Raw genomic sequence first — 23,329 nt, forward strand, 5'->3', positions numbered from 1 at the left:
GTGGGAGAAGAGACAGGGATAGAAGGGTACGGAGAATCAGAGCTGAGAGGAGGCCGAGTCAGGCAGGGGTGGCAGGCTGCTGTGAGGACTTGGCTCCTTCTCTGAGTGGGGTGGGATTAGCAGAGGATTTAAACAGAGGAACCATGGCATCTCCCTTATGCATTTCTGCCATGGTTGGCTCAGCTGAACGCCCCTCTTGAACAAGACTTGGCCTTGGACATCCAGAGGCCGTTGGTTGGGGGTTTACCTCCTGGCATGGCCACTGACACATCCACGTTTGGCTCCCACACGGCTGGGCGGCCCCGAGACCTGCTCTGCCTGGGCTTCTTCTTGGTGGCATTTCTCAAGTTTGTCCCCTCTCAAGTCTGCACCATCCGGAAAACCAAACACCTCTCTCTCCTACATGGAAACCCCCATCAGCACCTCCCCCTGACTCACAGGGCATCCCGTCAACATCACAGTCCTGACTTTCCCACACGGATAAGCCCACGGGACCCCCTGACGGACCAGGACAGCTCCAGCACTAAGACGTGCCCTGAAACTCACAGGAAGAGCGGACCAAGAAGACGGGACCAGCACGGGGCACCGGGAGCTGCAAATGCCTACGATACCGTGAGAGATGGAGAAAGGTATGGCCATGGCTGACACAAAATGTTACTCAACATTTATCACAGGCCTAAATGGAGAACATAACGCTATCAAACCCTTAGGTAAAAACACGGGAAAATTTGTATGGCCTGGGGTTAGGCAAAAAGTTCTTAGGCATGACACCAAAAGCATGATTCATAAAAGATTGACAAATTAAATTTAGTCATAAATTTAAAATTATAATTCTATAAAGCAATGTAAAAATCTAAGGAGAATGAAACACAAACCACGGTCTAGAAAAAAATATTTGTGAATCACACATCTCACAACGTACTGGCACGCAGAATATATGAAGAACCATCAAAACTTAACCATAAGAAAGTAAAAACCCCAGTATTAAAGAGAGGGCAAATATTTGAATGGAGGCCTCATCAAAGAAGGTATAAGGAGGGCATATTGCCCGAGAAAGAGGCTCAACATCATAGAGATGCTGGAGAAATGCCAGTCAACAGTACCTCTGCAAATCTATTAAAATGGCTAAAAACAGACAAAAACCACAGGCCGACCCAGGTCCTAGTGATGATGCAGAGGAACTGGGACCCTCATAAGCTGCAGTGGGAATGGGAGGGGTCCCGCCATGCTGGAAAGTGGTCCGGGAGTTTCTTATGAAGTTAAGCACATCCTTACCACATCATCCAGCAACCCCGCTCCTGAAATGTCCAAGAGCAAACTTAAACGTGCACACACAAACCTGCACACAAGTGTTTAGGCCTCATTCCTCATTGCCAATAACTGGAAGAAAACAAAATGTCCATCGGCAGGAGGAGGTGGGAACCAACATGGATGCTTCCACACAGGGGGCACCAACCAGCAGTGGAAAGATGCACCCAAATGCCCCAGGTCTCCCAGGCCACATGCCCGGTGAAGGAAGCTAGTTTTGGTGGGCACAGGCCGAAGGATGCTGCCACGTGACATCTTGGAGAAGACAGTGCTACCGTGTCGGGGAGCAGGGCAGTGGTTTCAAGGGGCTACGGGTGGAGGGGCGAATGGAGGAGCTCTCTGGGGCGATGGCGTGAGCACCTGCACATCACTGTCGGCTGCTGTGGCTGAGAGGCTGTACAGCAAACACTGGCTTCAGTACACGCAGACTGAAGGAGGAAGGCTCCCACAACTCAAAGACAGAGGGTGTCACCTCCATGAAACAAAAACATATTTAAACTCTTAAAATTAAGAAAACCACAAAAAGTATTTCATAAGCCTGTTGGACTTTGAGTTGAAATAATCTACCTGGGAGCATGGAACTGAAACCACAGGCTTGGCAATCCTGGAGGGAGAGAGTGGAGGGTTTAGACCTCAATTGAAGGGCTCAGTACCTGGCTATAGGAAATAACAGATTTAAAAAGTGTCAGGGAGGAAATAATTTCTGCTGATGAGGTTGCATTTCTCCAGAGAGCCAGCAGAGTAAATTAAAGCAATACAGTAAAACAATGCACATCTTGATGGAAACTCAGGATCACAAGGTTGTGGTAAAGGAGATTTGGAGATGTCCAGGAAAGAAAGACAAATGAGATGAATCTTGCAGCTGCCCTTCAAGGGGGCATGGGCCGGGTGGCCGCGATTCTCCGTGACGTTGCAGGAATTCTGGCTGGGTCCTCAGGAGCCTTTTTTCTCTTGTCCTCATTCACCTTCGGGGGCTGGTGTGGGTCCTTGGTGGTCATGACCACACTCAGGGCCGGGGGCCTGCTGAGGCTGCTCTCCCTGTTCCCGGAATGCAGGGGTTTGTTCCAGATCCCGCTGCTCACCGCACAGAAAGCCAGTCACTGAGACGATGGTTACTGCCAATGAAGAAGGCGTGCATCAGAAGCTGCAGGCCAGGACATGGGAGGTTAGCCTCAAATCCATCTTCCCGACTGACTATATAGCAGGGAAGAAATGTGACTGTGTGTAAGGAAAACAGGAATTAGGGAGAGTGAGGAAGAGGAGTTGGTCAGGAGGAGGCAGGTGGCTGGTCAGGCACTCATGATGGGTGAGGGGTTTGGCGTCACACTGTCCAGATGCCGTGATCTGGTGAGTCTCTCTTCCTTCACACTACCCGGGAGGCCTGATGGTCAGTTTCCTGAGAAAGGAACTCAAATAAGACAAATGTCACTTTCTCAAGTTTCAGGACCACAAGGATACATTTCTATGTTATTCAGAGAAACCATGAACATCAATTCTCTGGGATAATCAGGCCAGTTCAACACCAGATCTGATCTGCCACAACACCTGTTGCTCGGCCCTCAGACAAGGCCCAGAATCCAGTGTCCTCTCCCCAACCCCAGCCTGGCCCCACACCCACACCTCCCCACTTCACCTTGGGCCTCAGTGCTCTCCTGCCACAGAGGGGTCAGAGAGCTGCACACACGCCCCACGTGCACCTGGGCACGTGGTGTATTTCAGATGCACCTGGTGTCACTGTTCGCACAAACCCGAGTGGGAAAAGATCCAAATGCTTGTTCACTGCAGATGGATGAGGATGTCCCAGCAAGTCCCTCAGTGGAGTCAGCCAGCACAAGGCGAGTGAGGGACCTCCGGAGACATGAATGGGTCTCAGATAGTGTGTGAGTGGATGAAGCAGCAAGAACACACGCTGCTAATTAATTCTGTTATGTTGAGCTCAAAGTAGTCCACATCAAAAAGACTGTCTGGGGCTGCAGGAATTCAGTGGATAAGTGCAGACAAGGCAAGGGAAGGTGGACCAGAAAGGTGAGGAGGACGCTCCCTTCAGGGGCAGAGGGAGTAAGACCCGGCATTGCACATGGGTGGGGGGGCCCGTCAAGGCCCCTCTTTGCTTCTGAGAGTCTGTTTTCATGGACAATCTTCTACTAAATGTACATAGCAGCTTTTCAGGGCAAGGGTCACCGGGATTCGTCTTTATGCCTCCCCAGCCTGGGAGCCACCACCTCCACCAGACCCATCCACACAGTTGAATCTCATCTCAAGTTTTCTGGTGCCCGACCCCCCACGCACACCCTCCTGGTCTGGGCATCTCACCTGCCTCCACACAAGTGCCTCAGGAGGGTGGAGTGTCTGGTGCTCGGCGCTGGAGGCTCAGCCCGCACTCTGCCGGGCAGTCGCAGGCCTCCCAGATGAATGAAGCATGAATGAATCCCGATCCTGTTATCACAGCTTCTCCCCACACATCCCAGGCAGAATGTTGTGCAAAAACCACACCAGGATTTGTACATGCCAGAGGACTGAACTTTTGTGTGTTGAAGATAATTCATCTTCCTGAATCACTGCAGATCTACCATGTGGTTAACCACAGAATAAACATGGGGGAGAGTGTAAGCACTGCCCTAACAGAACCTTATGCTTCTTCCGTTACCCTTTGAAAGTAAAGGGTACTGATTTCATAATTGTGTTTCTCTTGTAAATGAGACTCTCATGGAAAAATCAGCCATGTAGGTGATAGATTTGTAAACCTTTAGATTAAAATGTCACTTCGATTATTTCAAGTGTAAAAGTGTTTCAGCTTTTTTGAGGTATAATTGCTACACAAAGAGCTGCACACATTTAATGTGTGCACTTTGGTGAGACTTGACCTGAGCAAACACCCATGAAACCATCACCAAATCAAAGCAATCGAGGAATTCTGCACCTCCTGGGGGCTTCCTTGCGCCTGTGCCCATGGTGAGAACGCAGGACGAGATCTTCCCTCTTAGCCAATCGCAAACGGCCAACAAGAAAATGACACCAGGCCTCCTGGTGAACACATACCCTGTGATTTAATTGTTGATCTTTTTAACCTGGGGCTCACATTCTTCATTCAGAATATGGCAAAGACTTTAGAAGTCATCCAAAGTATCAGTAATTTGAAGTCCTTTAATACAAAAAGTATAGAATATTACCTTTTGTCACACAGCAATAGAGAAATGAAAAAAGAAAATCGACTTATGTTCTTTAATGGCTAGGAAAATATTCTTAAAAAGATAATCTCAAGCGCAGGTGGATCTAACAAATGACAAATTTCTTTCTTTACATAGATAAATATAAGGTTAGATCCATGTAAATACATGAAACCATTAAGGGTAGAGTCCCGGAGACCACAGCATCCAGCTCTGCTATCGATATCAGGGAGTAATTTCCAGGCACACAGAACTGACCCAGCATCCAGCTCTGCTCACGATTTCAGGGAGTAATTCCCAGGCACTGGTCGAGCTGGAGAAGGTGGGGGCCCTCGTAGCCCCACTGTTCTTCCTGCCTCATGGGGTCTCTGAGGGGTGCCTGGAACATTTCCTCTTGGGCTTTAAAGATCATTTCACTTAAACGCGACATTTCCCAGGTGCCATGGACCTGAACCCAGAAACTTCACTGTACCAGGACCACCTGAGAGCTCCCGAGACCAGGACCACCTGAGACAGTGGCTCCCCAGGAGTGAGCACCAGGCACTGTCAGGGGTTCTCTCCCCATCACATTTACAAGGACTTGATGGGTTCTTCTTCCTTCAGAAGTAATCCCAGTGGGAAGAAGGGAGGGGACGGGAGGCCTGGCAAACACTCCTCCCCAGCTCTGTTCCAAGCTCTATGGGGCTCTGGCAGGCCCCGTGTCATGTGCAGATGAGGGATTAGGGTTCCTCCCCGGCCTGGCTGCTCTCAGGCCCTCATGGGCTCCTCTCCCCACCCCTGTGCAGCCGGTGGACCCTGCTCCCACCCAGCTGCTCCCCCCTAGCTGCTCCCCCCAGCTGCTCCCACTCAGCTGCTCCCCCCTAGCTGCTCCCCCTAGCTGCTCCCCCCAGCTGCTCCCACCCAGCTGCTCCCCCCCAGCTGCTACCCTCCAGCTGCTCCCCCCTAACTGCTCCCCCCTAGCTGCTCCCACTCAGCTGCTCCCACCCAGCTGCTCCCCCTAGCTGCTCCCCCCTAGCTGCTCCCCCCCAGCTGCTCCCCCCCAGCTGCTCCCCCCCAGCTGCTACCCTCCAGCTGCTCCCCCCAGCTGCTCCCCACTAGCTGCTCCCCACTAGCTGCTCCCACTCAGCTGCTCCCACCCAGCTGCTCCCCCTAGCTGCTCCCCCCTAGCTGCTCCCCCCTAGCTGCTCCCCCCCAGCTGCTCCCCCCCAGCTGCTACCCTCCAGCTGCTCCCCCCTAGCTGCTCCCCCCTAGCTGCTCCCCACTAGCTGCTCCCACTCAGCTGCTCCCACCCAGCTGCTCCCCCTAGCTGCTCCCCCCTAGCTGCTCCCCCCTAGCTGCTCCCACCCAGCTGCTCCCCCCTAGCTGCTCCCACTCAGCTGTTCCACCCCAGCTGCTCCCCCCGAGCTGCTCCCCCCCAGCTCCCCCCCAGCTGCTCCCCCCCAGCTGCTCCCCCAGCTGCTCCCCCCCAGCTGCTCCCCCCCAGCTGCTACCCTCCAGCTGCTCCCCCCTAGCTGCTCCCCACTAGCTGCTCCCACTCAGCTGCTCCCACCCAGCTGCTCCCCCTAGCTGCTCCCCCCTAGCTGCTCCTCCCTAGCTGCTCCCACCCAGCTGCTCCCCCCTAGCTGCTCCCACTCAGCTGTTCCACCCCAGCTGCTCCCCCCGAGCTGCTCCCCCCCAGCTCCCCCCCAGCTGCTCCCCCCTAGCTGCTCCCCCAGCTGCTCCCCCAGCTGCTCCCCCCCAGCTGCTCCCCCAGCTGCTCCCCCCAGCTGCTCCCATCTAGCTGTTCCCCCCAGCTGCTCCCCACCCCGCTGTTCCCCCTAGCTGCTCCCCCCAGCTGTTCCCCCAGCTGCTCCCCCCCAGCTGTTCCCCCAGCTGCTCCCCCCCAGCTGCTCCCCCCCAGCTGTTCCCCCAGCTGCTCCCCCCCAGCTGTTCCCCCAGCTGCTCCCCCCCAGCTGCTCCCATCTAGCTGTTCTCAGGTTTCTCATCCTTCCTGGACAGCGCCCTACCTGGGGCACCCGTTCCTGTGGCATCCCCAGTCCTGCACTGCAGCGCTCACCCCGTCACCTCCATGGCGAGACCATCCTGGAGCGGTGATCAGCCCATCGGTTTCATCCATTATCCTCCTAGCCCATTTTCTGTGCTTATTTCTCATTCCCAAAACATCTTGGAATTTCAAGAAATTAACTTTTTTCAAGTCTCTGTGCTTCTGAAGTAGGTTTACCTTAATATAACATTGATGTATTTTTAAGGGGCATTTTTAAAGCTGTACTTTAAGAAATAATTCTTACGTTCTTTTGAAGGTTTTTTTTCTTTAAGATGGAGTCTCACTTTGTTGCCCAGGCAGGAGTCCAATGGCGTGATCTCAGCTCACTGCAAGCTCCACCTCCCGGGTTCACGCCATTCTCCTGCCTCAGCCCCCCGAGTAGCTGGGACTACAGGCACATGCCGCCATGCCCAGCTAGCTTTTTGTATTTTTAGTAGAGACGGGGTTTCACCGTGTTAGCCAGGATGGTCTCGATCTCCTGACCTGGTGATCCGCCCGCCTTGGCCTCCCAAAGTGCTGGGATTACAGGAATTTTTGTATTTTTAGTAGAGACGGGATTTCACCATGTTGGTCAGGCTAGTCTCGAACTCCTGACCTCATGATCCGCCTGCCTTGGTCTCCCAAAGTGCTGGGATTACAGGCGTGAGCCACCGCGCCCGGCCAGTATTTTTTTTTTTTTTTTAATCAAATACGATTGAGGCTCTCTTGGAGATCCCATATTAAAAAGAACTGAGAAAAATAAGACTAGACCTCAGAAGTGGGACATGTCCAGTCCCATCACTGTCCTTCTCTCACATGGGCCCAGGGATGTGGGTGATGGTATTTGTTGCCCCTGAGGATGGAGCAGATTTGATCTGCCTCTGTGGGAAGGGGTTAACTCAGCGGGCCTGGATTGCTCAAACCCTGCACATTCCCAGGAGGGGCCCTTGGCTGGCTCCTGGGAACTGAGCTCTTGCAGTGTTCTGACTGATGAGAGAGACTTGAGCCATGTTGCACTCCTTTGCCTAGGTAGTTGACCAATGAGGTGATGGATGGCAAACACCTGCTTTCCCTGTGGATGGCTGGAACTTCCCTGACTGACCCCCAGGTTCAGGAGAGCCTCCCTAGTCCAAACCACGGCACTAGCTGTCCCAGCTTCTTGCTGGAGGAACCGGCACACCCTGTGCGACTCCACTGGGAGGGGCTCTGGAAGCGCCTGGCTTCCCCAGCAGCCCTTTCCCTTGGCTGGTTTACTCTGTACCCTTTCAAGTTGGAGGGTAGTCTCAGGGACCCCCATGCAGTCTTTCATGCTTTCACCAGAAACTCACCTTGGCAGGGCTTCAGGGGAAGGCTTGGGATTTGGTGACAAGTGACTCCATGGCCTTGGGCCAAGCACAGCATCTACTTAGGTTTTCAGGCGGATGCCCAGGTATGTCTAGCACCTAATGTAACTGAGGCATGAAATGTCTGTGCGCCACGGTGCTACAGCTCGTTACGGGCCGTTAGGCCTTGTGGTGGTTCTCGGTTTCTGTGGAGAAGCCAGACCCCGCTGTGGTTGGTAAGGAAGGCGAGTGGAGACAGCAGGAGTGTCCATCTCTCGGCGGCCCTTTCTAGTGGGGCGGCTGCCTCTCTCTGATTCTTGATTAATCCCGGGACAACCTCTGCTCTCCTGGGCAATCCTTAGAATACTCCGGAAGACCCCAGTATGGCCGTCCGGTTCCTCCTGGGCCCCAACTCTCAGGAATGCGCCATCTCTGCACACTCCATGCGCACCCGTCCAGACGGCACCTGAGCTTCCCTGTACCTGTGCTGCAGCGTTAACATCTCGCTTGTGTTTAACCTGTGTTGCTTTGGTTTAAAACTTGTTTGGCCGTGTTATTTGCTGAAATGGCCCAGAGAAGCTTCTACTTACGATCAGGACACCTCACAGTGCAGCCTTCACTTGAGGACTTAGGTCTCATCCAGCTCCACACAGTCAGTCCAGGGCCACGGACGCAGAAGACAGAGGAGAAGAAGCTCATGGCATGAAGACAGAGGATTGATTGCCCAGGAGGCTTGCAGGGACTTTGGCTCCTGGGGCTTCTTGTCAGCGCTGGGTCAGAGCAGGTCACCCTTGTGTGCAGACACTAGGTTGCTGCACACAGTGGTGAAGAATGGGGGAGACCAGATGGAATTGGGTGAGGCAGGGATGCTCCTTGGTGTTTAGAGTTTTCCTATTTCTTTGCCTTGTGGGTTTTCTGTAGCCTATCTTTGTTTTTGTAACACTAGTTTTCAGTAATTCTGACCTTTCCGAATACCTCTATATACATATGCCTGCCTACTGTTCCTCCAGATACCTGTAAAGCCTACAGAAAGGTATTCCTGCAGATTATCACTCTATTCAGCTTGACACATGCTCATGGAGTGCTGCTGTGTGTGTGCCTCGGGTTCAGATGCACCTGCCTTTGTGGGGAGAGCACAGCTTCCCTGCATAACTGCTGGAGGGCGGGTCATCGAGTGCTGCTGTGTGTGTGCCACAGGTTCAGGTGCACCTGCCTTTGTGGGAAGAGCACAACTTCCCTGCATAACTGCTGGAGGGTGGGATCTTCCCAAGGGGAAGTTGGGAGGTGCTCAGGCAGAGCAAATGGATTTAACTTCTGGGCTGGGAGAATGTGGTACCCCCATGGAAGGCTCCCTGAGGAAGGAAAGGAAGGAGCTGGAGGGAGGGTATGTGTGTCTTTGGAGGGGACGCACTTCAGGTGAAAGCGGGCATGGCACTAGGAGGAGCCCCAAGAGCCCAGAGTGATGGCACGTAGAGGCCTAAGGGACCGTGCCAGCAGACCCCACCACCCGTGCTCCACCGGGAGCCTGACATTGTTGTCTGGGATCAGGGGGCTGTCTCTGTGTGCTGCCCAGAACTGTGGCATTTTTGTGTATATATATATAAAAAAAAAAACTGTGTGTCTAATACAGATGGGGTATGAGGAGAGCCACTGGTCTCTCCTGACCTTAAAATATTTTTTTAGTTCATTTTTAGTGAGTATGGAAATTATTGAAGGTACAAATCACTCTGAAGATAGGTTCTTGTGTGTGAAGGTTATCAGTGAATCTTCATCCTCATAATTGATAAATGGTTGTGAGCACTCAAGGGTATCAGATTCAACAATGAGTCTGAGGATAGTACAGCTTTCCTATTCAGTTTCAAGGAAAATCGTATAAAGCCCAGACTGTAATTTGTCAGGAATGTTTGAAGTGTGGTGTGATGGATGTCTTCACCGTGCTTCAGGATGATTACTGAGGGAGAACGGAAGGAAGGGGTCTGGTACTTGCACCTTTCAGTAGAATTAGTGTGAATGCCACAGCGACCGAGCTATGCTCAGGTGTCTGCAGGCAGTGGTGGCCTTGATAATGGATTTTCTGAAATGGGAATTCGTGAAGTTCTCTAACAAAGCTAAGTGCGAACTTCTCAACTTAGCTGGTGACTGCATCCTTGAAAAATTCCTTGTGTAAAATGATACAGAACCATTTCTTGGTTATCTGTTAAATAAGAGTGCGCATCCAGCCGCGATGACTGGACGGCCTTGGAGGTCTGGGAGGCCACGAAGGACTCCCACACACAGCAGGGCGTGACCCCACCAGGCAGTGCTTTGGCCCCCTCCCAGGAGTCATGGCAGCCGACACATCACCTGGAGTGTCTAGAAAACCACTACCTTAGAGCCCCCACTGCTTTTCCTGGGGCCTCCAGGTATAGATCAGAAACTCTGTCCCAAAAAGGTTTTCCTTTTACTTTAACTCTTGTTGTTGTTTGTTTTCAGGCACGTGGACTCCCTTTAATCCAGTGACTGTCAGGTCGATCATATGTAAGTATCAGCAGACGGACCAGCCTGGGCTGCTTTGTGTCCGACCCGCTTGGGTACCCGCTTGTGTTTCCTTTGTCTGTGGGTCCATATCACTTTGCTCCCTTCTGGAATTCCACTTAGATGAGCGTGTGCCCTTTCATCCCTCTCGCCCCGTCTCTGTACCTTTTCACGTCTCTCCGTGTATGTTTGCTCTATTTTTTATTTTGTGTATTTTTAATGTACTGTTTAAACTGTCCTTTCAGTTTCTAATTCTAAAGATGACATATATTTAAAATTTCTAAATTATTAGTTACTTTCACATCTTATCTGGGTGTTTTTGATAGACATTGCTTATTTATTTTTGTGATTCCATCCTTTATTCAAATATTTCACATGATAGTCTTCAGTTTTAAGAACATGCTTTTGAAAAGCGCTAGATATTTGTGACGTGGAGCTCCTTGACAGTGTGTTTGAAGTCTTTGGGAGGGTGGTCTACAGCCAATTATCTTTCCTGCTCAAGCCCACACAGAGTGAACAACTTCCTTGATATTTGTGTAATTTTTGTTTTGTGGGTTCATGTGTAGCCTTAATGTGAGGGTCTGCATCATTTCTTTGGGTCCAGGATCTCCCCAGCTGTACAGGTAGCCGGGCTTTTGTTTGTTTCTTTTGAGAGACGGGGTGTCCCTGTGTTGCCCAGGCCTGGTCTGGAATTCCTGGGCTCACGCAATCCTCCTGCCTCAGCCTCCCAAAGAGTGGGGATTACAGGTGTGCACCCCCATGCCCAGACGGTAGCTGGGGTGTGAGCTGCAGCTCCAGGCGTAGGCAGGTGTTCAGGAGAGTCGTGCTGTGTCTCCATCCCCCGTAGCCAGGTGGGAGCTGCAGCTCCAGGGGCAGGTAGGCCTGGGATGCAGGTGTTCAGGAGAGTCGTGTTTCCATCCCCACCCCACTTGATTTCTGGAAGGTTCCCTTTGCTGGGAGGTGCAGCCCCCTTCAGACCTCTTTAATATGGAATCCCAGGTTCAGTTCTGCCTCACGGGGACCACGGCATTGTGTCTCGAGGTTTCCCAGAGCGGCCTGGGGCTCATTCCCTCGCATCCCATCCATGCACGTGTTTTAGTCTTGTGAGGATTCCCTGAGTTCCTTGCGGAGGCCGTGTGTGGTGAGGTGTCTGAGTCCTAGTGCGGGTGTAGCTGGGGGCTTTTCCAGATGATTGTGTCCTGCCCTGAGTTCCTTGCGGAGCCCGTGTGTGGTGAGGTGTCTGAGTCCTAGTGCCGGTGTAGCTGGGGGGCTTTCCGAGATGATCGTGTCCTGCCCTGAGTTCCTTGCGGAGCCCGTGTGTGGTGAGGTGTCTGAGTCCTATTGCGGGTGTAGCTGGGGGCTTTTCCAGATAACTGTGCCCTGCTGGTCGTGCATATGTCGCCACGTCACACTGATGGAGGGAGAGAAAACTTGGAAGCGTAATAGTGGCAGGGCTCAGCCTTTAGTGCTAGAAAAGGTGTTGATACATGGGTAGCTACCTCCCCACCGGAGAGGAACGGCCTGGGAGCCACTCCTCTGCGGAGCCTTTACGCTGGGGTGCAGCTCACCCAGCATCCTTCCCTGCTGGTGTGTGGTGTGCAGTGGGTCCTGCCCGCACCAGCATCGTCCACACACACTGCACACATCGTGGAACGGTCGTATGAAAAACAGCCCCTGGTTGCACACAGGGTTGTGGACTGTTGGGAAGAAATATCGATGCTGTTTCTCACATGATTTTTCATCCTGTGGATTTTCATTTAATTGTAACATATTTCTGATCAAACCAGGAGTAGTCTTATTGCAGTCCTATATTAACCTCTGTTCTTGAAAAGAGACCACGTGATTTATTGTTTTCTCTGCAGCAGTAATTCACACTGAATTTTTCTATGTTTTTTAGCCATATTGCAACTACATACAAAGGTAGTTGTAGATTCTTTTGTATTTGGACCTGGAGTTAGACTGAAAGCAAATAGGACATAGGCGAGGGTCTGTTTCTGATTAAAGCAGGTTTTCCTGACAGGGCTGTTCCAAGCCTCCACCAGTGCTGTGGGCCCTGGAGAGTCGGAGGGTCAACTCTGGGAATTAGATTCGTGTTCTAGGCCGAGACCCAGGAGCCAGAGGAGCTGGGGCCGCTTACCTTCCCTGCGCCTCGGAAGCTGAGTGTGAAGCTCTGCTCTTCTTTCCATCATGGCTGCGGCCAGATTTCCTCACACATCCCATTGCACGGCCTGCCTCACAGCTGCAAGTGCACTTTCTCATGGGACTTAGGGGGCCAGGGCTGGGGGACAATCCCCCACACCTCCACCTAGGGCGAAGGTGACAAGACTTTGAGGGATTTCACCCCATTCAGACAGGCATGCATTGCCCAGCCCCTGGTTAGTGGTCAGCAGTGGGGCCCCGCCAGGCTCGAGGGCTGAGGTCTGGTGGGAAGTCTCTGAGGGATGAGGTCTGGTGGGACGTCTCAAGTGAGTTTGCTGTGACTGATCTTTTGCTGCTTGACTGTTCCTCTCTGTCTCAGCCATGTTTGACCGTGAGAACAAGGCCGGCGTGAACTTCAGCGAGTTCACAGGTGTGTGGAAGTACATCACAGACTGGCAGAACGTCTTCCGCACATACGACCGGGACAACTCCGGGATGATCGATAAGAACGAGCTGAAGCAGGCCCTCTCAGGTTTCGGTAACTCACTCACTCTGGCTTGTGTAGCGTGTTTCATTTTGGAACCTTGGAGCCGTTGAAGTTTTTTAAACCTTGTTGAACTTAACTGATTGTCTAACCAGGCTATGTAAAGTTTTTATTGACATCATGCAGGTTCATATTTGATATTGCTCATATCGGAAGGCGATCCTTGACATGGATGCGTTTATTCAGTTTTTTATCCAAAATGAGATAAGGGCTATGCAAGCCGTTCATCTTTTGTGAAGTGGAATGATGTCGTGAGCAAAACTGAGAATGTGGCTTTTGAAATCATTTAAAAGTGGATCCGTGAAAATACCGTGGGGCAGGCAGCTTATATTTCATGATAGATCAAAGCATGTTGAAAAGGCAACAGTCACCTAAGAAACAGCTGTCAGTCACCAGGTCCAAACCGTGTGCCTCAGAAGGGGCGTTAGGCAGAACGCGTGCCCATTCTCAGGTGTGCTCGGCGTGTGTGCGCACACGTGTGCCGTGCACCTCAGAACAGCAGCAGAGAGGCGGAGCACGTGCTCATTCTCAAGTGTGTTCCGCATGTGCATACTCTGTGCATGTGTGTGCTCGACGCGTGTGCACACACACGTGACGGTGTGCCGTGGGTCTAGGAGTGTTCACAGTGCCTGTCCAGAGTGCGTCCATAGGGCCTGTCCATGGGGCTTCCCGTGCTGGTCTCAGGTCTGAGAGGAAGCAGGGGTTTTATTTACAGAGGAACAACGGGCATGTTTGGGGCCAGCCTGAGGCTCTTGGTGGCTGCACTGAGATTCTAATCTAGGCGGATCTCATCTGGCCCCTGTTATGAAGCCGCTTTCGTGATTTACTTAAAAGGCTCCTTAGAAACAGTGAGGAAAATTCGATTCTACTTGAGTACCTCCGAGATCCCTGGAGTCTCACTTATCTAAGCACATCGCCTCTCCTCGTGTTTCCTCCCAGCATGCACTTTATGGCTGCCTTTCTTTCTCTTTTCTTTCTCACCTTACGAGCTTGTCCACAGGGCCTCCTCAAGAAGCAGTTCTGAGCTGACCAGCTGCGAGCCAGGATTTGGGCTGGATGGCTCTGAATTGGCACTTGGAATGCAGCTGACCTTGCTGTGCCCTTGGGTGGGGGAACTGGAGGGAACGCTGGCCGGCTCCTCTTCCCTGGGGCAGGTACGGAAGGGCTGGGAGGGAAGGATGCCACCCTCCACAGAGAGCAGTCCTGGGGGCCAGGGAGGCCAGTGCGGCCGAGTGTGGCCAGGGCCACGTGGACTTCAGGACCAGCCTGAAGTTATTTTTAGATAAGCGACCTCTGGTGCCACGGACATCTTTTCCTAACCTTGTCAGGCCCTGGAGCTCCCTTTGCCCATGCCAGTGACCATCGGTCCTCAGAACGCGCAGCGGAAGTTGCTGTGGACAGTGCTCCCTGGTCTCTGAGGCCCTCTTCGTCCTGGTCTGGCCAAGGACTTCCCAGAAAACTGTGCTTAGCTGTGGCGGGAGGCACGGCCGGTCGCGCAGCCTTCCTCGCGCCCTGGAGTGGGCAGGCCTGCTTGTGTTGTGCAGCGGCAGAACCCTGCCTGACTTCCAGGCTTTTCCTGGGGTGCGGTATCCCATCGCAGCGTTTTCTCTGGTTACCCTAACGAGTTTCCTCCTGCATTTGGTTCTTGATCTCCAGGGCCATCTCCCACGTCTTCTGTGGAAAGGGGCATTGTCATCCTTTTTGTATTTTGATGATTTTGAAAGATTTCCCATAGTAACTGTTAGGAAGTTGGCCTCAGAAGCAAAAATTCTTCTTTTGTCTTGGCCCCTATGAACAAGTGTTCTGCTCTCAGATGAAGCAGGGAGGCTGCACTTGAGCTCAGTGGCCGGCAGGAGGGAATCACCAGGGTGGTGGAGCCTGCGAGATTTCTCCCCAGGTGTCTCTGATGGGGCCACATGGTGGATTTCATAATCCAGCGATTCGTTTTTGTAAGACTTTATCGTTAACATCAACTGTGTGCCATGCTCAGAGACCTGAAGTGAAAAGGTGAGAAGGCATCCTCACATCCCAGCACTCATCACCCGGCACCGGGCCAGCTGACTCAGCACGTGCCGTTTAGGTTGCTGTAAACAGCCAGTGAGATTCTCCCCTCTGGTGGGCAGTGCGTGTCTGACACAGGCAGTCGGGCGGAGAACAGTTCCTCTGCTGTGGATCTTTGCCACTGTGCCAGGTCCCCAAGAGCTGGAGGGAGCCCCAGGGAGCCTCAGCCTGTTGAGTGGGGGCAGCTGGTTTGTCCTCCGAGGTGGAACAGGTGATTTCTGAGGAGGTCACGCTCCGCTTGGCTCGTTGACAGCATTTCAGAGAGTCCGAAAGAGGAGAAAGACCTTGGCAAGGGGTGTGTCGGGGGTGGGCCCAAGGACGCTGGTGGCCTCACATGGACTAACTTTCATGAACAGAAACTCAGAAACAGTTGCTGCTGGGTTTTGGCTTCTCAGATAAACATTCTTTTTATAGTTCGTTTGTTCATCCCTCATTTTACTGTCTGACTTTGCCTTTGTTTTCCCTTCACTATTACTGATGACCAAGGAAACTGGAAGTTAATTCCAGAGGCAGTGGGGTTGCTCCTGTTGTCTGTGCAGCCTGGAGTTCCTGTGCCTCTGTCAGCATCTCCTCTGTCCTTCTCCAGCCTTGGCAGGAGACCAGTAATGACCTCTGTCCCCTGTGCACCCCAGTGATGGCCGCCGTCCCCGTGCACCCACGTGATGGCCGCCGTCCCCGTGCACCCCAGTGATGGCCTCTGTTCCCCGTGTACACCAGTAATGACCTCTGTCCCCGTGCACTCCCAGACAGGCAGTGTCCCTGTGGGCGTGTCCCAGGCTCTGTTCTCAGCAGGCTGGGCTCAGCCCTGGTGCAGGGAGTGAGGAGGTGGGAATAGTAGGGACCAGAAAAAGTGGCAGCTGTTGACAACTCTGCCATCTCTTTCTGAATGTAATGGGAGGTCCTGTCTTCTCAGCTTGCAGGGAAGGGGGGTCCAAGGCAACTCTGCTGTTGCACATTTAGGGACCCCTGAACTTAAATGACAGAATGCCCTGACCACTCTGGAAGGCACTGTGTTCATGTTTGTGTGCTTGACTCTTGATCTGTAAAATGGCTAAGTGTTTGTGCAGGTGATTAACTGTGAGATTCAGACAGTAGGTGCACACGTCCCTGCAGAGATTCCAGCAGGACTGAAAACCAGTAGAAATATATCAGCACCTGGATCTTGCCTCCTGAGTCAGTAAGGATATGCCACAGTCACGAAGGCAGTGGGATTTCAAGGGAGGGAAGGGAAGGCAGCAGGCGGGGCGTGCCCTCCGGGGTGCCCAAACACACCTGCTGCATCCACACGTCTTCAGAGCCCTCTCCCTGTGGGAGGCCTTTTTCAGGACAGCCTCGGTGAACTGGAAACGGAATCCTAGCCCTTGGTGGCCCTGCAGTGACTTGGACCTTTCCGAGGTCACCCTGCCACTGTGTGCCCTTCAGTCCCTCCTGGCAGGTGGGGGCACATCCCCCAGCCGCTCCTATTTCCTGACATTGACACTTTGTATAACTGGAAGCCTTCTGTGAAATTTTAGTTTTCAAAGCGTCATCTGGTGATGGGCAACCCAGGGCAGAGAATCATTCAGAATTTTCTTATCTAGGCTAATAAACATAATAAAATCAATAAGGACTTTGAAAGTAACTCCACTGGGTTCAGGAAACTGAGCGTGGCCACCCTGTGGGGTGGTGTTTGGTGAGTGCTTCCTGGAGGTGAGTAGTTAATTCACAAGAGTGACTAATGGCAGTGTCCCACTCACTCCTCCTTCTGGGGTCATGGTCTCAAGGGGTCACTCCATGCACTGGGGATGTCAGCTCATTACAGAACGATGTATTCGGGAAGTGTCTCGGTTCTGAGTGCCTTTGAGGGAATTTGCACTTCGTTCCCACACTGCCTTGCATCGTGTGTGTTAGAGGCTATGGGCCTTGGGCGGGAGGGATGGGCTCCCGTCTCTCCCAGCCTTCTCTGACTCCGACTTTCCCTCTTCAAGGCTACCGGCTCTCTGACCAGTTCCACGACATCCTCATTCGAAAGTTCGACAGGCAGGGACGGGGGCAGATCGCCTTCGACGACTTCATCCAGGGCTGCATCGTCCTGCAGGTGACGGAGTGGCTTCACGTGGGTTTGTTGTGGTTGTGGGAGGGGCTTGCTTGCCAGCGTGATGCACCTGACCTTCAATCTGAGGAGTCGGGCGTATGTAGAATTAGTTTTTGGAGCTTGTAAAAGTGAGTCTCATCTTTGGAGAAGTAGCTGGTTAGTGAAGTGTGGACAAACATGTTTTCCTCCCCTTGGAAATGGCACAGAGCAGCCCATCTGCAAGACGCGGTTTTTCAGTATCCGGCGGGTTATTGACACATATGTTCTGGCGTTGTGTTTTTTTGTTTGTTTGTTTGTTTGTTTTTGAGACCGAGTCTCACTCTGTCACCCAGACGGGAGTGCAGTGGCACGATCCCGGCTCACTCCAACCTCTGCCTCCCGGGTTTAAGCGATTCTCCTGCCTCAGCCTCCCCAGTAGCTGGGATGACAGGTGACACCTAGCTAATTTTTGTATTTTTAGTAGAGACGAGATTTTGCCATGTTGGCCAGGCTGATCTCAAACTCCTGACCTCAAGTAATCCGCCCACCTTAGCCTCCCAAAGTGCTAGGATTACAGACATGAGCCACCATGCCTGGCCAACTATGGTGTATTTTTACAAAAACTTTTATTCTGAGAAAACAGGCACGTTTTCTGTTGTGGTCATCACTGTGTCCTGCCGTCTGTGTGTGAGGTCAGCTGTGAAGCCTGTGGTCGCTCGGGCCGCCCTCGGTGGGATCTCCGATGCCGTGTGTGTGTGAGGTCAGCTGTGGAGCCTGTGGTCGCTCGGGCCGCCCTCGGTGGGATCTCCGATGCCGTCTGTGTGTGAGGTCAGCTGTGGAGCCTGTGGGCACTCAGGCCGCCCTCACTGGGGTCTCCGAGCTCTTCCTGTGCACACCAGTGTCTGCAGTAGCTCGTACTGCACCCTGACCTGCAAGGCAAGCTCCTTGGTGGTGTCTCTCCTGCTGGGCTCTCTTTGAGACTCACGGGAGATGGAGAGCAGGGCTCAGGGGACCCGCCTGGGAGCTCCACACAGACCTCTGCTGCTGTTTGCAGGTGGTGATCCAGGTCTCTACCCAGGTTCCTCAAGGTCCTGTCTTGTTGGCCTTGGAATTCAGTGAGAGATAGGAACAGCATGGGGTTTTTAGAAATAATGTGGAAATTTAGAAAACATTCCCAAATTGTTTATTCTGTATAATAATTAAGATGCTAGATCTGTAAAAGTGAGTTTCCTCTGATTTGGCATGGATGCATCAGTCTCTGTTCTTGAGGGATTTGTTGGAGAACCAGGTCTGTGAACATGGAAGCTTCAAAACTCAACGGTTGGGGAGCCTTTCCTGCCCCTGCCTCTCGGGGTTCCTGCCAGGTTGGATGACATTTTTACAATGTTCTCTGACCACTTCCAAAAAAGTGTAGGCTTGGCCTGGTGTTGCATGCCTGTAGTCCCAGCTACTCAGGAGGCTGAGGCAGGAGAATCACTTGAACCCGGGAGGTGGAGGTTGCATGAGCCAAGATCACACCACTGCACTCCAGCCTGGGTGACAGAGCCAGAACCTGTCTCAAAAAAAAAAAAAAAAAAAAAGGGAAAAGATGCAGTGTAAAATCTCATTATGTGTCTGAATTGCCATAGGATTCAGATCTTCATTTTAGATTATGTTCTATAAGTTAACGTTGATCTTGTGTGAGCTTTCGGTAGCTGGAGTAACACAGGCAGCCTCACAGCGACTTCTCCAGCACCTTCCAAGGCACATCTGCAGCTAGCATAGCTCCTCCTGGGAGATGCTGCCTCCTCAAGGCCCTGCTCCAGACCATGTGGGGAGGGCCTGACAGCCAATTCCCAGGCTGTCCCCACCCTTGGAGAGTGACCCTAAACGCTAGACAGATGGGGAATGGGGAAGAAAAGAAAGCTGCAGACCGCAAGTTAAAATTCCCTCAAAAACGTTTTTATTCATCCGCTTTTTCCGAAAGGATAAAGGCTTTTTGAAAATTATTTTCTAACAAATAACATGAACACTTTTAGAAACCCTAGAAAAACACAAAGTATTCAAAATAGAAAGAAAAATTACCCATTACTCTTTAAGCCAGCATTATCTATTGCTGCGCTTTTGGAGTTTGGTGAGGCCGTAGCCTCTGCCAAGTCAAGGAGCCTGGTGGTGGCTGTGGCGTTCCTGCAGGGTTGTTTTTTTTTTTCTTTGAGATGGAGTCTCGCTCTTGTCACCCCCGCTGGAATGTGGTGGTATAAACAGCTCACTGCAGCCTCGAGCCTGAGGCTCAAGCGATCCTTCTGCCTTGGCCTCCTGAGTAGCTGGGATCCCAGGCGGGAGTCACCACACCCTGTCCACGTTCCTGCAGGTCTTGATATGCGAGGACTGCTGTGTCTTCCCTTGCCACATTTTCTTCTTCTTTTTTGAGAGAGACCCTTGCTCTGTCACCCAGGCCAGAGTGTGGTGGTGCAAACACGGCTCACTGCAGCCTCTACCCTCAGGCTCAAGTGATCCTCATGCCTTGGACCCCCAAAGTGCTGGGATCCCAGGCGAGAGTCACCGTGCTGGCCAGAATCTTCAGGGCATTTTACGGTTGCCCCAAGTCCATCATCTGGAAGTGCCACTTACTTAACCATCCCTGTTACGAGAGTGTAGGTGGTCACCCTGTCTCTGCCGCTGACCTGGCCTGGACCCTCGGCTGTTAGAGGGAGGGGTGGGCTGGGCTGGAGGAACCTGAAGCCCTCGTGATGTCACAAGCCCGTCTGGCTGGGCATCCCCTGCTGTGTCCTGAGCTGCACATGGCCCAGGTAGCCCCCACAGCAGAGGCGGGCCACTGGAGGGTGGAGGCTTCCACGGGACGGTCTTCAGGGGGCGAAGGAAGGGCCCAGGCCCCCAGGAGACTCAGGAGACCAGGGCCTGGGGTCAGGGGCACAGTCAGGGGCTCAGCCAGGGCTGGATGTAGCGGAGCCAGCCCTGCAGTCCTGTGTTCTTCATTCTTCGCGCTCCCACTGTCCGTGTGAACAGCTCCAGCCCCACCTGTGCCTCCCTGTGCTGGGCTCCATCAGGAGGTGACGTGTGTGCTTCTGAAATTGGGTCCCTACATGCCTTTGTCCCAGTGCACCTTGCTCCTTCTGTTTACTATCGAGATTTAAACGCCTGTTTTCTTCCCAGAGGTTGACGGATATATTCAGACGTTACGACACGGATCAGGACGGCTGGATTCAGGTGTCGTACGAACAGTACCTGTCCATGGTCTTCAGTATCGTATGACCCTGGCCTCTCGTGAAGAGCAGCACGACATGGAAAGAGCCAAAATGCCAAAGTTCCTATCTGTGAGGGAATGGAGCACAGGTGCAGTTAGATGCTGTTCTTCCTTTAGATTTTGTCACGTGGGGACCCAGCTGTACATATGTGGATAAGCTGATTAATGGTTTTGCAACTGTAATAGTAGCTGTATCGTTCTAATGCAGACATTGGATTTGGTGACTGTCTGATTGTGCCATGACGTAAATGTAATGTTTCAGGCATTCTGCTTGCAAAAAAATCTATCATGTGCTTTTCTAGATGTCTCTGGTTCTATAGTGGAAATGCTTTTATTAGCCAATAGGAATTTTAAAATAATATGGAACTTACACAAAAGGCTTTTCATGTGCCTTACTTTTTTAAAAAGGAGTTTATTGTATTCATTGGAATATGTGACGTAAGCAATAAAGGGAATGTTAGATGTGTGGTCTGCCTTCAGCTTTTCAAATCAAATAGGTCCAAGAACCAGGCCCCATGCCCTGGTCCTCCAGACAGTCAGTGTCAGATGCACTGGCTCGCCTGGGACCTCCCAGGGTACTGGGCACCTTCTGGAACATTGTCCAGCCCAGCATGCACAGCTCTGCTTGTGAAAATCCAGAGGGACTGCCTCACCCTCTGTTCAGGAGGTTAAATTTCATAAAACTGCTCCTTTTGGATGAAGAAATCCAATTTGGTATAGCAGGTTGTGCATTTCCATCATTAATGATTTAGCCATGCTGTGCCCTGCAGTCTCTGCACGGGCCTGCAGCATGTGGCCACCCAGCGCATCCGGCTCACCTCGGTCCACTGCCAGTGCTGCCCGGTCCGCCTCCCCGCCTCCCAGGAGGCTGGGTTGACATTCCTGAGCTCCAGCCTCATTCTCGGGACGCTTCCCTTCCACAGTGATGCATCTGGTTTCGGGGCTGCAGCCTCTGGTCTCAGAAAGCCTGCTCCTTCCACACAGTTGTGCACGACTTTTCTCTGTTCATTTTGGTCTCTTGGGATCTTCTACCTGTTCAGACCCCTGCTCGGTGTGTTGAGGGGTGAGCGGCAGGGAGCATGGTTTCCTGGAAAAAGCCCCCAGTCTCAAGCTGGGCAGGTGTGCTGTGGGGGGTGGGGACTGGGGCTGCTTCTGTGCTCCAGATGAGACCTCCCCCACTGCCCACCTGCACTTGGCCTGGGGCCCTCTGGATACGAATCCCTCTGGAGCAGGCACTCCGGGCTCCCTGGGGATGGGAGGGGGAGGGATGTGGGCTTGGGGGTCTGGCTGCTCCCTCTGACTACACTGCCGATCTGTGCTGGCCCTTTCTCAGGTGCCCAGGCCCTGTGTGGCCCCCGGGTTGGCGTGGGGCCTGCACTGTGCTGTCCTCATCTGCTCCTAGTTGGCTACTCTGCTGGTCGCACCACCTGCCAGGCTGCAGGGAGTCCTTGCCCACAGCCGTCTGTGCGGCCTGTGGCCGTGTGGGTCTGTCCTGCGGTCCTGGTTGGTGTGTTTGTCCCCTGGCAGCACCTGCAGCCTCGCTCACCGCATCCTCTTGCAACCCCCACCCCTCGCGCTGGCACGTGGCCTCCCCTAGAACCTGCTGAAGCCAGAGCTTGTGTGGAAGAAGTGGATGGGGTATTCAGATTTCAGATTTGGGTTCTGGGGGGTGTCACTGATAAGAAATTGGGGGTCTGTTGGCCTGTGCTGGCCACGGGTGGGGCCTGGCACCGTGGGTTTCCCATCTGTGGTGCCCGTGGTTAGTGGCTTAGAATATCACTGGACGGGAGGCCTGGGTGTGGCAGGGTCAGACCCAAGGTGCGTGGGGCTGGGACTGACCTCATGACCTCAGTCATGGAGATCCCAGGGCAGTCTCTGAGGATCCCCAGCAATCCACGCTGGGTGCCTCCCTAGACCTTGACACCCCCATGACTCTGCAGCAGATGACCCCAAGCTCCACTCCGTGAGGTCAACTTCCTTGTCCAGGCCCCAAGCTCCCGATTCCATGAGGCCTTCCTCATCCAGGCCTCCACGGCCAGGCGCCCAGTGACTTCTCCCTTGCCTCATGGGCACCTGGACTCAGTGTCCAGTAGCTGCACCCACCTCACCCTGGGAGCTGCCCTCACTCCTCCTTCAGCCTTAGGCCTGTGAGGTCTCTGTGTTTGGGGTGAGGGCAGCTGCTGCGGCCACCCTGCAGCCCTCCCAGCCACGTCTCCAGGCCCTTGCCCGTGCTGTCTCCTGTGCAGTGGGCAACCCCCACCCCACACCTGCAGCTTCTCTGGCCTCTGGATTCCTACCTGGGTCAGGGAAGCCTGCTACTCTGGAGGAGCTGTCAGCCCTGGTGAGACACCTGCCCCCAGGCACATGATCAAGGTTTGTCCTCCATGGATGATACGGGCCAACAGTTGATACCGAGGCCGATGTGCTCATCCTGTGTATCAGCTGCCAGGAAAGGAATGTTGTGTGTGTGCGGTTAGCTCCAGACTCCTAGGAAGCAGGTGAAGGCCAGGTGAGACGGAGACGTTCACAGAGAAAAGGTCAGATTGTGGATGAAGTTTCCTTCCTTTTCACAGCAATGAGATGTTCCTCTGATGAAGATAAAGTGTGTTTCTCAGCATCTCACTTGTGTGTGGGACAGATGCACAGGTCTGTGGTATGCTCAGGTGTGTGGCAGGTTCACAGGTGTGAGGTACACTCAGGTGTGTGGTGTAGGTACCCTCAGGTACTCTGCACATGGCTGCCATGGGGGCTCCTGTTTGCAGGCAGACTCGGGGAGGCTGCCTTGGAGAGGGGCCTCCATGAAGACTCACAAGAACAAAAGCCGCTGAAAATTCCGGAGCAGAGGTTCTTTAGCAGAAGGTGAGGAGGGCAGTGGGGGCCGCTGCACCGCACGCTCGGAGGACCAGCAGGGGTAGAGCGCTGGACAAACGTCGTGTCAGGCCGGCCTGCTGGCA

At 53.0% G+C, this 23,329-nt stretch overlaps 1 protein-coding gene across 2 annotated transcripts in view; it reads left to right on the forward strand.

The window, feature by feature from the left end:
* The window catches only part of PDCD6 (programmed cell death 6), a 37,355-nt gene extending 16,513 nt beyond the window's left edge, over positions 1-20,842 (forward strand). The window contains exons 3-6 of one of the 2 annotated variants that reach the window (XM_054488046.2): positions 10,293-10,337; positions 12,853-13,011; positions 17,046-17,155; positions 20,285-20,842. In XM_054488046.2, coding sequence (XP_054344021.1) covers positions 10,293-10,337; positions 12,853-13,011; positions 17,046-17,155; positions 20,285-20,383 — 413 coding nt within the window. In that variant the 3' untranslated portion in view covers positions 20,384-20,842. The remainder of the gene's footprint in view (positions 1-10,292; positions 10,338-12,852; positions 13,012-17,045; positions 17,156-20,284) is intronic. The other variant, XM_054488047.2, reaches the window with a different exon arrangement.
* The last annotated feature ends 2,487 nt before the right edge of the window (positions 20,843-23,329 follow it).

This window comes from Pongo pygmaeus, chromosome 4 (genome assembly GCF_028885625.2).
Source record: "Pongo pygmaeus isolate AG05252 chromosome 4, NHGRI_mPonPyg2-v2.0_pri, whole genome shotgun sequence".
Lineage (NCBI taxonomy): Eukaryota > Metazoa > Chordata > Mammalia > Primates > Hominidae > Pongo > Pongo pygmaeus.